Consider the following 13,969-nt stretch of genomic DNA (forward strand, 5'->3'; position numbering starts at 1 on the left):
TCGATCTATTGGAACTGCAGAGGACGGGTAACATTCAAGTTCAATTCAAGGGGGACGTCCGCTCGGATCGACCGCCCTGTGCCCTAGCGTCAATGGGCAACGGGCTTTTGCGGAAATGAAACCAATTCAGATCCTGGAGGAGGTTGGGGTATAGGCAATGTCTAGCTCATCAGGAAAGTAAGAGAACAAAGGGTCGTATTATTCAACATCATGATGATCCTGTTCACCTGCCATATCCTCATAGATTCTATATGCACGACCATCTGGGGTCAAACAATAGAGAACACAAAAGGCAGGTAAACCATATGCAAGGGAATTCCGAACTGGACCAAACAATCGGACAAAAAGCAAAAAGGAAAGACCAAAGTCAAATCAGACCAACACCGGATGCGGAGACGGGCAGAAGTAGTCGGAGACAATTCAGGGGTATCTAGCCAAGTGCCCATAGGGGAAAATAAGGAGAATAAAACACAATAACCGAATCGAAACAAGCAGGAAATGGAAGAAAGGAACAAGAACAACCGAGATGCATAAGAACGTCCATTCCTCCACTTCAAATCAAACCAGCGCTCGGAGGCCGACCCGGATTCGCCTCCATCCAATCGCGCACGAGTTCCTCGCGAACTGTCTTGCACCAGGCCAGCATTGCCGCATCGAATTGCCTCCATGCTACCTCACTGCTGCCCTGTACTACCCCCATGACGTCCACCTCCCGCCGCAGCTCCCACCGGAGCTCGGCCGCTTTGATCCAGAACCGCAGGTTCTCCGCTTGCCGATATGGCTTCGCAATGTCTTGATGGAAGGCCTTGATCTCACCGAAATGGCGTTTGGACTTCTTCACCGCGATGTTGTGCAACTGTACGAGGATGCGGCCGTCCCGGAAGCGCGCGAGGAACGGAGTCGGGAGAACGTCTAGCGGGGTGTCGTCAATGGCGGTCCACTCGGGCAATGCGTGTCCGCCGGGCATGAGGCTTCGCAAGAAGGACTCTTCGCGGGCTCGTTCCCGCCCGGTCCAGTCACCTCGAGCCCAGTCCCAATTCTCGCGCTCCTGGGCCTCCAAGTCTTCCAGCGCCTTCTCGCGTACCAGCATCGTCCGAACCCCCTGGATCCACCCATTGATCACGTCCCGTTCTTCGTCCCGGAGACCACTGGCGAAATGCCGCGCGGCCCAGCGTTTGAGCACGTCGAGGACATGGAAAAGATCTTTGCGAATCTCTCGCTCACTCTTGATGGATCCTAAGCGTTCGGGGTGGGGGTGGGCGGTATAGTAGATCTTTGCGGCGCGGATCGCCATGGTCACATCATCGAGAATGCACATGCCCTGCGCTTCTTCCTTGGTCTGTGGGGTCGGCGCTTTTTGAGAGGGGTCGTCTTCAAGAGATTCAGGAACATCCCCAGGCGAAAGACTGGTGCGGATGGGTTCGCGGGGTGGGGGTTCGACACCATTCTCGATAGCCTCGATGTTACTTTCGGCCCGGTCCAGCGCGACCTGCAGGTCTCGGCGCAGGGAAATCAAATCTGGGGGAGGTGGGACGTGGTGTGTTTTAATGCTGTAGGTGCTAACAGTAGGGGGCAGCATCACCTCGCCCTCCTCGTCCTCGAGATCGAGGTCCTCCTCTTCTGCGGGGTCGGTCATATCCGTCGGGCTGGTCATCATGTCGTCTATATGCCGTTCGTTCGGGGTTATCAGGACTCGAGGCACATTGTCCTTGTTCCTTTTCTTAAATTCTTTGCCGCGGCCGGTTTTCCCATCCAACAGGCCCGTGCGGGCAAAGTAGTACTGTAGGTGGGCAATGCTGCCCAAACTCATGACGCTATCGCGGTGCCGCGCCGAACTCGAGAACTCCGCTCCAAAGGCGCGAATATATCCATGGCGGCGAGAGGAAGTCGAGATGGAGGAGCGAGCGTCGGCGGAAGTCGCAGAGGAAGCCGAGTGAGAGGAGACGGAGGAGAACGTGCGGTCCGGGGAGGAGTATGAAGAGATGGCCGGCGTGGCGGGCACATCGGGTGATGGCGAGGAGGCTCGGACGGGCGGCGAGGCTATGTCAGTGTCCATGGCCTGTGGCTCGTCCATGTGTGATGTCGGAAAGATTTCTCAAACTCTGGTCGCACCAAGGGTGGCTCAAGTAGTCAATGGGGTTCGATCGACAATCGTCGGAAGTGTGCTCTCGCAATCAGTGGAATGCTACCACCAGTCCCAGATTCGACGGACTCGAGGGATTGCAATTGGGAATGGGAGTCTAATCCTTGAAGTGGAATTCAGGTCCAGACTCAGGTCGAGCCCTGCTGGTTGAGTGGTCGGACGGCCAACGGCAGGAGAGACCAGATTGAAGCGGGAGGTTTAATGAGTCGTGTAGGATCGCCGGCCGAGAAACTTCTTTGGGCGACAAAAGGCCAAAAGGGGTGGCCCGGCTAACGGGGGGGGCAGGGAAAGAAAGGGGGGGGGGAAAGCGGGTCGCAGATGCGAAATAACGACACAAATTAATTCGCCTTCAATCTGCGACAAGACCGATCCAAAGGGATGGTCATGGCTAGTCGGCCGTCTTCGCAGTCTGGATCAATGAGACTGTTGAGACCACAAAGGAACTAAAGATGTACAAGAGACTCGACGATATTGCTGAATTGCCCGGTCGGGTTTAGTCCCGTGCCCCGCGTTCCGCGTCCCAAAGGAAGACGCCGGCTGGTCCGCGCGTTTAAAGTGTTGAACGGTCTCTCGATTGGGAGGATTTGAGTCCCTCGATCGCCTCGATTGTATCAGCTGCATGGGCCTCCCTTGCGAGGCGCCAAATATCAGCTATTCCATCGACCGCTCTGGAGTACCGACGAATATTGGAAATCACTTTGTGGAAATCATTGCTGAATTGTAACCAGGCGTTCCGACTAGGAGAGATGTTGGGATTGTTTCTAAAGAATGCGATCGAATGTGCACAAAATACGATGATCTCAGTATACGTAGCCAGAAGAACATCTTTCAATTCTGCTGTGATTGGGAGTTCCTGTTCAAATTGGTGAAACCTAGGAAGTGCACAGCCTAATTCTTCCAGCATATCGAGGACTTCAGGGAGAGCTGGACGTGCAGACTAACTAAATAAGTACGACATAGCAAATGTTTCGAATCGGTACCCCTTACCTTCATGATGAGACTTATAGAGCACCATATAATAGCAGCAACCTGGCCATTCAACCCTAAAGCTAGCGTAAGAAAAGCGGCGAAATCATTCAGGCCGAAATCGCGTTGCAATATAGTAGAGTTCATAAGGCTTGTTTTAACCTGGATTGAGCAAAACGTCCGACTCTCTTGTTATCCGTGAAGCGTTGGAACTTGTTTGTGTGCTTTGAACTACAGTGTCAGCTTGATGGTCGACTCAACCAAATAAATGTCTGTACTCGTCACCTGAGCAAAGTCCGTATAGAACTATTAGTGCCTTACACCGCCCCCCAACCCTTCCGGGTTGTAGGTGCGCCACACACTAATTTCCACCCACACACTAATTTCCATTTTCCTATACCTCCCTATTTTTTGCTTCCCTATCCAACACCACTATCTAAATATGCCTAATTTCGACGAATCTCGTATGGCTGAGGCCTGCCTAGCTGCATCACGAGAGGATAAGCCGAATATAGCGCGTTTAGCCCGCGAATATAGCGTGCCTAGGCGTACGCTTGCAAACCGAGTCAAAAAGCATACAGGGCCTCGTATAGCTAGAAGCGGGGTTGGATACGCTCTAGAAGCCTATCAAGAAGAGGCCTTGATTCGCTGGATCCAATATATGAACGATTGCTATATGCCTATCACTCCTAGGATACTAGAAGCGTGGGCGAATCGTGCATGCTAACGCGTCGGCAAGCCGCCGATTAGCAAGATGTGGGCGTATCGCTTTATTAATAGGCTTCCTAAACATCTTCAATTAGGGCCTACTAAGCAGTATACGAAGGAATCAAAGCGAATCCTAGCAGAAGATCCAGCAGTATTACAACATTGGTACGATCTTTTAGCCTAAACAATCAAGAAGACTACACCAGCACGCTTAGTCTACAACTTTGATAAATGCGGCTTTCAACCAGGCGAAGGAAGATCTAGAAACGTTATATCTTCTACTACTAGTAGTAGGAAGATAGTAGATCTTCCTCAGCCAGACCAAGGCGAAAATATAACGACTATCGAGTGTATCGCTGCCGACGGGTAGCAGTTAGAACCTTGGTTTATATTCAAAGGCAACGGGATCTTTATAGAATCTTGGTTCAATCAAACAGAAGGCCTACCACCACATACTATAATCACTACATCGCTAAACGGTTGGATAACCGACGATATAGCAGTTCAGTAGCTTCGATTCTTTATAGAATCAACACGCGACCGTACGAAATCGGGTGAAAAACGTATCCTAATCTTCGACGGTCACGGTTCACATCTTACATTCGAATTCCTATACCTTTGCGAAGAGAACGATATCCTACTAATAGGATTCCTACCACATACTACACACCTTTGCCAACCGCTAGACGGTAAGCCGTTTCTAAGCTATAAGCAACACTTCCGCTTAGCGAATAACGACCACGCGTTTTAGGGTGGAAGCCCTATCGGAAGATCGGAGTTCCTTCGAATAATCGGTGATATTCGGAATAGAGCGTTTAGCCAGCGAATTATTCGTGAATCGTTCAAAGATCGTAGGATCTATCCAGTCGATAGTAGAAAGGTTATTAATAGCCTTCCTATCCAAGAAATCCCAGATCTCCTAGCGCTAGATCTACAACCGCTTCATATAACAACACCTTCACCACCACCTATATCTTCTTCTAGTATCGACCAATCGCCGCCTAGATCTATACAGGATCTAGAAAAGAATCAAAGGAAGATTGCTAGATATCAAGAGGATCTTACACCAAGGCAGCAACGTAATCTTGATCGTGTGTTTCATCATAACAAGATTGCTATAGAGAACCTAAATCTAGCGAACGATACTATTCGCAAGATTAGGGAAGCTCAACAACCACTACAGCGCCCAATCACCAAGCGCCAGGTTAAAACACCGCTTAGCAAAACAGGGGTTCTCTCTATTAGAGATGCAAATCGTTCTATTACTAAAAGAAAGGAGAAGGAAGCGGATATAGAGCGGAAGCGGGTAAGGAAGCAGTGGAAGAAAACATATGGAACATCACCACCACCAGAACCTACACAGGAAAGCCAGGCATCGTTGGATAGAGCAGAGGAAGCACGTCAGAACGGGCAGGGTTTCTATATAGATACTAGTAGGATGCAGTAGTAGATAGGGGAAATATCAAAAAATGGAAATTAGTGTGTGGGTGGAAATTAGTGTGTGGCGCACCCACAACCCGGAAGGGTTGGGGGGGGCGGTGTAAGGCACTAATAGTTGTTAATGATGCAGATGATTGGAAGAACACATTACGCTAACTAAGCTATGTAGTTGCATGTAAACCAACCAATCATATTATTTTGCTGTGGCTATGACTTACCCCATGGAAGTATCCGAGGGCAATGATCTGCCACCTATGAATGTAGTGCGCTTGTTTGCAAAACTCATCTCATTACTATTGAAGGGCACTGTGCCAAAAGCAAACTTGGTACTATTCAAATATGTCAAGTGTCGTGTCCGCCAAGGGAGTGTGGGCCAAGGCAGTGCAGGATCGGGCGAATTGCTCGAGAGCTTTCCCTACTTACGACGCGGCACCGAATCAGAGCGAACCCCGATTTGAGAGGGCGAAAATGACAGTCTCGCAGGGCCCGGGCCCAAGAAACGACAATGAATTCAATCTACCCCACCGTAGTCACAAGCCCTGGCAACAAATTCAAACTCATGATCGTTTCTGCAAGCTGGTAGGTCTGATACTAATTGATCGCCGAAGTTCCAGCACGGAGTAGGGGACATGAAATTACAATCTGCCAAAACAGGATGCATGTGACAATGCTCAATCCATAAACCATCAATGTTATTCAGGGTAGCTACTGTCGAAGAAATTCAACATGAGGGAAGGAAAAACAGGAGAAGGAGCGAAGTGAGGTATAACCCAGATCCGACATCACATGACTGCTTGATAGCGGTACATATATGTCAGATCGTGACAAATCTCACGTATGACTGGGACAATTGCGGACCTAGCTCCAGTATGGCTCATGCAACATCTTCACAATGGCCACGGCAGCCCATCCTCGCTCTTTGGGCTAGATATCGCATCTTCGAAAAGGGCAATTGCCGCTCAGATTACTTTTATCCGTAGTCCTGGTCGCGCACGCTACATATCGAGGCCTCAGCGGGAACGCTCCTCATTCATTGGAAGACATAATCAGCCCACAAGAACCATCCTGTTTCGCCTTGTCGCCATTCCCAAACATATCTTCCCGATCCATTACCGCGCGCGTAAATACATAGTTCCAGCCGTTTCTGCTCCTATTTGTATAAGCAGATGAGCATACCGTCCCTATCTATTCGAACAGCTTTCGGTTTCCAGAAAGTTTGTCAACTACCAATTCCTCCTATTTTCGAAACACAAATATTCCGGATTCCAATTTCTAAGCAGGCATTCGGCTGTCTATCAAAATGCCAACCAAGCTGTTCATTCATGGCTTCGCTGGTGATCCGCTAGACTACACTAAGTATCGCCACACGGGCCTATAGTTTAAGTTTCCGAATAGATCTACAAGTCTGTTGCATATATAGAGGTCATCTGGAACTTTCCAATTTTATCCACGCGACAATTACAGACCTGATCAGAGTGGCAGAACTTCCAGATACAATCAGTGAAGCCACTATCAGAGGCGTCGTTTCAAGAACCCCGGTGAAGAATGGACCTCAGGATATAGATTGGAATTGCTGGAATTGGGTGGGTGATGCACTTACCCGGATAGTGAACTATAGGTATTTGAATGTGTCTCAACGAGCATCGGCTATCCATGAAATGACTGATGTATGCTTGGAGGCGGAGGATGAATAACTTTATAGTATATGCTAAATCAAGCTGCAGGTGAGTAGCTCGTTTCAATATATAAGCAGGCGGTTTCGCTAACATGAAAACCTAGCCCTTTAATCTATTCAAATGATTCTTGTTAATCTTCTATTTAGGAGAAAGGAGATTTTTTATTGGTATTGAGAAATCAAAAAGACGATTATATTCTTAATTATTTGATTCGCCACTATCTTAGGTCTTTATAATATCCATAGTGTATCAGCTAGTAGCTCAAGATAAGAGCTAAGAAGGACATGCCTATATATTCTCTCTCGAATTTGTTCGAGCATATCATGATCCTCAACGTTGTCGAAGATCAGAAGGAAGGTTTTCTCTAATACGTTTAACCAATCCCTCACTTTTTGGATCCACTGATAGTCGTCTTCCACGCCTTCTGGTTTTGATAGACCAAATTTGAGTGCAAACTTCGCCAAGGCTTGTGTGAATTTAATCTGTGTTTTCGTCGGTATCCATAGCACCACATCATACAGTTTCAGGGAAGTGTTTGCATAGTGTAGTGCAAGTTGCGTCTTTCCAACACCTCCTGTTCCATAGATTGCGATAACCTTCAAATGCTCGGCGCTCACCTCGGGTCGAAGAGTCCTTTCCAAGGCCACTTTCTCTGGTGATATTCCAAAGAATTTGAGGTTAGAACCGTACAATATCATGTGACAAGGGAGATTCAGGTATAATCACGGAGAGCGACCGGACCATGAGAAATTGAAGGTCCGTTATGACTAGATACGACTATATCAACAAAGTCGGGCTAAATTATGATTCCATGGGGCAATGGGTCGGGCTTTGAACTCCATTCCGAAAAAAAAAAATAAAAATAAAAAAAGGTCAGCAATACAAGAGAAGAGATGCTATGGTATCCGTCAAACGCCATGCCTGAAACTCATGCTTGAGCCTCCATGCTGCTGTTGTTTAAAAAATGTCTTTTCTTTCCCAGCCCGTCCCCTTCAGATTTTCAATGCCCTTGCTTGGATGGTGCTGGGCCGGGTCTTGGTATTGGGTCTGGTAGGGGTTGGGATCTATGGCCTGGTCCAGATTGGACAAGGTATGGTTGACCTCACGGTGTTTGGCCTCGTCCGCCCGGATGTAGAGCAGCAGGTCCCGCATTGTGCGGTGGTCTTCTGGCATCTGCCAGTACTGTACGGCAATCTCGGGGGCCTTGAGCTCCTCCCACGCTGGGAGTTGGCCATCTTCGATTTCCTGGATGGCGCGGGTGTATGTGATGACGGCTTCCTCCTCTAGATAGCCCACAAATCGGTGGCAGATCCGTGGCGAAATTAGGTATGACAAAAAGAAGCCGTTGAAAAAGACGCCTTGTGCTCCTAAGACCATCAGGCGCATGAACCACCCTGGTTCGGCTAATTTGAGGAAGGTCAAGAGGTGCATGCGCTCGTTGAAGGCTTCCTCCAATAAGGTTTCAATCCTAGATTGTAAAATTGGATTGTCAGCACATTGAACACATTGAACACTGGCTACGAGAGTCGGTCTCGATCAAGCTTCATTTGTCTCAGTCGGTACGTACCAGCCATTGTCTCGCTTCATCCGACGAAGGCTGCGCAGATGGCGGAGCATCCCGCCGACCATGCCAGGTACCCCTGCCACGCTCTCCAAAAAGATAAAGCGGGCCATCCATTTCTTCTCCGTCATCTTGAACTTCTTGTCGGGCTCGTCGCCCGGCTTGGGATGCTTGTACCCGGTTGCAAAGTCCATGCCCCATCGAAAAATGCGGACGGTCCCCAGCGCAACCCAGTCAGACCAGTTGGTGGCTTCCCGGTGAGCGACCATGACACTTTTCATCTGGGATTCCGTGTACCTGTGCAGACTCTCCATCAGTTCCAACGTCTTCTACAGGGGGGGGGATGTGTGGAGAGGGCGTGGGCTTACACTGGATGAGTCCATGCAGTTTTCACGAGCTTCACGCCCGGGGTCTGCGGCGGTGGGAAGTACTCCTTGATCTGGGGCTGGGGCGTGGAGGAAATGAGGCGTTTTGGGGTGTAGTTGGTTGTTGCGGATTGCATGCAGGCGACTCTATATGAGTGGTTGAGGGTCGCAACCGCGAGGCCCGAGTAGGACCGCACGGCCATCTGGAGATAGGCCTGCGGCCGAACAGCCCGCATGGGGGCTGTTATGGATATAGTTGAGAGAGTAGTCATGGGAATCGTCAGGGGTAGGAATGAGAAGCAGTGTGTTGGTGAATGGTAAGGGATGAGTGATGAACGACGATTGACGTATGGAACGGAAATGACTAGGAGAGTCGTAGTGTCCTTGCTGTCTGGCTGATGATCTCAATCGGCGTCAAGGGTCTACTTCTTATACTCCCCAGGGCCTTGCCTCTGCCCCCAACGCAAAGCCCGCAGACTTTGCTTGTCTTGACTGGCCCCGATTATCCCGAGTTGGTCACCGATCCGTACGGAACGCGGCTGTGCCTGGAAAATGATGACATTCGCTGGTGCTCATTGGCGCGCCATACGATGCTGATCGCCCGTCAAGGGACCATACCGAACGCGCCCCCACTTGGTCGATCGCCCTGTCTGCGGCTCCGACGACGTCGCATCGGACCCGATGGCAGGCCAGAGTGGCCGGCATCCAATACCCACGAACAAGAAGCAGCCCCAGCGACCTTCCCATTATCGCAATGCAGCTTGATCAACCTGGCCGTAATCATAGACTTGTTTTCTGATTACGAAGTACCAAATACCGACACGGCCTGAGAGGACCGTCCGGGAGCAGGTGACCTCGGGCGGAGTCGGGATCAACCAACGCATTTTCCCTCGTTCTCTCGCGCTCTTGAAGGCGCTGACTCACAATCCGAGATTTTCTCGGACTTGAGTCGGTCTTTGCTTTCGGGATCTTCGACCAATCTCACCGGTGGCAGACTTAGGACGAAAGATTTATTGCGCTGGCCCAGGTACTCCAGGGACTCTCTCTCTTCCGATACTTCCCGGTGCTGTTTCCTCAAGCGAACTATATATACTTGGGTAAAAATAGGCTATCTATATAGTCGGTGTCGGGCTAGGGGAAACAAACGCTTGAGTACCAGAATGTGTCCTTTCCGCTTTCAATTTTCTCTGTCAGCTTTCGTCAACTAACCATGGTCTCTTCACATTGCAGGAACAGTCTGCTATGTTGAATGTCCAAGCATAATTGTCATTCTGTTCCTCCGTTGCCCATGATATATAGTCGCGAGGGTTTGAGAGTAGATTGAATGTGCGCAATATTCTCAACTAAATGAGGAAATCCTGATAAAAAAAATTCATTTGGGGGTTCATCCTTGAGAAGAGCAATTAGGAGGCAGCTACAGGAGAATGAGAAATACAATGGGCAAAACAATCAATCTTCTGAACCAAAGCGCGACTCCATAGTCCGCATCACATAGAAGTTGTCCTCGCCCTCCTGTAGATCAATCTCCCGCTTCTCCAACTTGACCACATGGGCATGCCGGGGACCTTTATCTATCTGCTGGAGCAATTTTTGCACAGTTGCCTCATCCCCCTGGGCTTCGCCCTCGACCTACGCAGAAGGCGAATGAGTGAGAAGTCACCCCAACGTCGGCCTTGCCGATGTCGAAATACACAGGCAGGGATTGACTTACTCGACCGCAGGTAGTGTTTCGGACGAAGCCGGTCAGCTCATGGCTGATAGCGCATTTCTGTGTAAAGTCTCTAGAAGATAACCCGCCACACCGCTGTCAGTTCGTGTTCGCGGTGGATATGATGTCATAGGATCTGTTGTTTGGCAGGCGGGCTCTTACCGAAAACCGACACCTAAAAAGGTATTCATGAGCACGCGAAGGCAATGTAGTATGTCACGAGTGCCAGAGAGTTTGATTGAGAGGGGCCATCAATCCTGAGTACCAATAATGGAAATGGACTTTTCCGAACTCACCTTGCACCGTGCCATGCACTTTGAATGCGATCTAGAAGGATGTCAGCCGTGTGGGGTAAAGCAGCTTGTTCAGGACAGGAAGAGGAGAATAGTAGCAGCTTGAAAGAGGGAATCTGGGAAGAGTCTATGTAAACTCATCATTGCATACCCGTTTGCTCGTCATGATAGCGGGATCGTTTGCGATCACGGCCGTGGGAGGGAAAAAATGCCGAGACAAGTTCCAGCTTCCGGTTCGATGTTGGAGTTGATGGGATGTGCCCGAATCGCCGCCCGCTGCTGATCTAATCCCGTCTGAGCAAGAGGCAGGCACTGGTTCGTCGCGTATCAACATGGAGTATAATGGGAGTTTCTAGGAAAGGGCTGGATCGGGATTTGTTGGTTCATTTCATGTACGATTATAGGCAATCGACTATAGACAGTACTATTGGAAATCACTGCTCTTAAGCGGTAAAGCACATGAGATATTATTATTTTCAGTAGAGCTTACTAAAGATGTTACTTTTGAATAGCTCAACAGCAGAGCCAAGAGAAGAACATCAAATCGATACGAAGGATCGCAATCAGTTACTCATCCACATCCCGAGGGTCATGCTCGCGCCAGTATTGCTCGTACTCTTCCGGAGTTTGGCCAGGGACAGTTTCATACTTGGTCAAGGGAGCCAAGGGAATGCCCAATTGTTCATATTTATCCAAGCGTTTTCGGGTTATCTCGCGACTCTTGTTGATGCTGTAGATCTTGATCCGATGAGCGGACGAGGTAACGTGAAGACCCCAATTCCACGCAGCCCGGACATTCAGAGGCTGGGTGTTGAGGGAGTTGTCCCAGCAGCGACAGACAATCTCAATCCATCCCTCCACATCACAGGGCAGATCGAATTCCCAGGTTCGCCAGGTCCATTTGCCCTTCTTTGACAGCTTCTCGGGTGGCACTTGATACCAGGTAAAGCCTCCATCCGCAGAGAGCTCCACACGCTCAGGCCATCGGCCGCCGCCAGAATATGCCCAGCCCTTGCAGCGGATTTTGCCCATGTGCACGACTGCCTGTTTCGTCCATGGAGACATGATCGCAGAGCTTACGGGCATCTCTTGGATCTGAATGCCGTCGGTCGGGCGCTGGTTGTACTTTCCAACTTGTTGGTTGAAGTACAGATATTCTCTGGCTTGAACTGGGGCACGCGATGGATGCTCAATGGCCTTGATGCGATACAGCCACTTCACGCTGCGAGCACCAATATATCCCAGAACCACAACCCGCAGCGGATAGCCGTGGATTTTGGGTAGAGGCTCTCCGTTCATCTCCCAGGCCAGAATAACCTCGTTGGCCTTGACCTTAGACCACGGAACGCTGACCACGTAGTTGCCAACCTCCAGGTCTTTGACGTATGTTTCGGCGCCATAGAGTTCAAGATGCTTGGCAGGCTTTATCAAGCCTCCACAATCCTTGATCAGCTTCTTTAAACTGATTCCCACATAGCGAGCCGTCCCGATGGCGCCCTCAGCCCACGGCGCCTGGGGAACCTCATCACCCTGGCCACCATATAGAGCAATTTGTTCAATGCGGCGAGTGCCAGAGCATTGGATGGTAACTGTTTTTTCCATGCGCGGAAACCTGGACTCATCCATGATGTCGTCCATGCTGTACGTCTTCGGGTGTTGCACCAATCCATCGAGTGACAACTCGAACCTGTCTTTGTCGATGATTGGGATGCCGCCATGGTTACGCACAAAATGCAGCGGATTGGGTGTGATCACCTTCGATGTGACCAGTCGCTTGGGAGGCTCGCCATTGTAGGGAAATTGCAAGAGATGGAGCATGTCGGCATGCTTCTCGCGCAGCACCGTTCTCCAAGAATCATCGGCGACAGTCGCGAGTTCCCCGCCAAGGGCAGCGTGCCACGCTTTGAAATCATCGCCAGGGAGCACAGGATTGGTACCCGGAATGGGCCCAAACATGAAGTCGGGACACCCGGGGAAGGTTTGAGAGGTCAGAATCTTGTGTGCCTTGGATTTCTTCTCTGGGTAGTTTTCCCATTCGACATATCTGATGTAACACGAGCACAATTAGTCACTTTCAGTGTTCAACAGCAAAGACCTATATTACTGTCCTTTAAGTAGGACAACAAGCAAGAATTCCATCGCTCACCCTTTCCAGCCAACTCGCTCGCGTGCAAAGAGCTTCTCGCGCTTGCCCGCGGACTTGATAGCCTCTTCATCCTTCATGATCTTGGTTGGTGGCGGAGGATAGATATTGACAGTATCACTCCCAGTTTGATCGAGGATGGGCAGCTTGTGGCCTGCCATGCCCTGTTCAATCATCCACTCATCAGGACGATTGGTGGTGTCCAATTCAACAGCGACTTCCATGATGAAGGGCGACGGGGCAAAAGTCGAGAGGGAACAGTCAGTTTGATCAGGAATAAATGAAAATACTGAATGAATAGAGCGGGATCTTCCACAGAAGCCAGCTTCGATTTGATCTTATAGCTTTCTCCTTAAGCCCATAGACTGTCGGATGCGGGTGATCGGCCCCGAGACATTCCAACGCCCCTGCCTTTGCTTATACATTGTTACACTCTTCGAGAAAGAACCTCTCCGACCAGCAGAGTTTTGAAGCGAGCCCGCATCCAGGAAATTTCGTCGAATCCATTGCTCTGGTTGCCCAGATAAACTGTTTTGTTATTAGAATGACCTCACGACTCGGGCGGACTGATACGGAGTGGCGTTTGTGTAGAAGCCAATTCATGGATTGAGCCCCCCATGGAAAGACATTCTAGCTTCTCAGTGACTACTTGAGATTGTCCCAGCTCTAGAATAATAGACATCCTCAATTGAGCTTAGGGGAAACTGTTTGTTGTTCCCTTTGTATACTGTGCTTGTGGCGAGATTTGATATTCTTTTGCCATTCTTGACAATTACCCCGTGCGTTCTCCGGCTGTGGAGAGTTAAAGCTAACCCATTCGCGGGTGGAACGCCCTTGCTCAGAATCTACATGACAGGCGAGCAATAATTTGGGTTTAGAATATACGTATATTTGGTAGGCAAATGCCGCAAATGACTAATGATAAAAGTCCCTACCGAGTTTCCGACCACCACTTGTCGCGCATGG

The 13,969-nt window shown here is 49.8% G+C and overlaps 5 protein-coding genes across 5 annotated transcripts; 1 reads left to right on the forward strand and 4 right to left on the reverse strand.

Annotated features, from left to right (window-relative positions):
* Nucleotides 1–553: 553 nt before the first annotated feature.
* N7462_010761 (uncharacterized protein) lies at nt 554–2,074 on the reverse strand (the record flags this gene model as incomplete). Its single annotated transcript, XM_057082475.1, has 1 exon — nt 554–2,074. The coding sequence occupies one exon, from the start codon at nt 2,072–2,074 to the stop codon at nt 554–556; it is 1,521 nt and encodes a 506-aa protein (XP_056929515.1).
* Nucleotides 2,075–6,557: 4,483 nt separating this feature from the next.
* Nucleotides 6,558–6,951, forward strand: N7462_010762 (uncharacterized protein; the record flags this gene model as incomplete). Its single annotated transcript, XM_057082476.1, has 2 exons — nt 6,558–6,613; nt 6,678–6,951. 2 exons carry the CDS (start codon nt 6,558–6,560, stop codon nt 6,949–6,951), a joined length of 330 nt encoding a protein of 109 aa, XP_056929516.1.
* Nucleotides 6,952–7,890: 939 nt separating this feature from the next.
* N7462_010763 (alternative oxidase) lies at nt 7,891–9,095 on the reverse strand (the record flags this gene model as incomplete). Its single annotated transcript, XM_057082477.1, has 3 exons — nt 7,891–8,401; nt 8,501–8,791; nt 8,863–9,095. The coding sequence occupies 3 exons, from the start codon at nt 9,093–9,095 to the stop codon at nt 7,891–7,893; spliced, it is 1,035 nt and encodes a 344-aa protein (XP_056929517.1).
* Nucleotides 9,096–10,308: 1,213 nt separating this feature from the next.
* Nucleotides 10,309–11,026, reverse strand: N7462_010764 (acylphosphatase; the record flags this gene model as incomplete). Its single annotated transcript, XM_057082478.1, has 5 exons — nt 10,309–10,488; nt 10,571–10,640; nt 10,730–10,742; nt 10,864–10,894; nt 11,012–11,026. The coding sequence occupies 5 exons, from the start codon at nt 11,024–11,026 to the stop codon at nt 10,309–10,311; spliced, it is 309 nt and encodes a 102-aa protein (XP_056929518.1).
* Nucleotides 11,027–11,427: 401 nt separating this feature from the next.
* Nucleotides 11,428–13,227, reverse strand: N7462_010765 (sulfite oxidase; the record flags this gene model as incomplete). The annotated part of the gene is made up of 2 exons (XM_057082479.1): nt 11,428–12,904; nt 13,007–13,227. The coding sequence occupies 2 exons, from the start codon at nt 13,225–13,227 to the stop codon at nt 11,428–11,430; spliced, it is 1,698 nt and encodes a 565-aa protein (XP_056929519.1).
* Nucleotides 13,228–13,969: the final 742 nt, after the last annotated feature.

This window comes from Penicillium macrosclerotiorum (genome assembly GCF_028827735.1).
Source record: "Penicillium macrosclerotiorum strain IBT 26536 chromosome Unknown utg000010l_segment0_segment0, whole genome shotgun sequence".
NCBI lineage: Eukaryota > Fungi > Ascomycota > Eurotiomycetes > Eurotiales > Aspergillaceae > Penicillium > Penicillium macrosclerotiorum.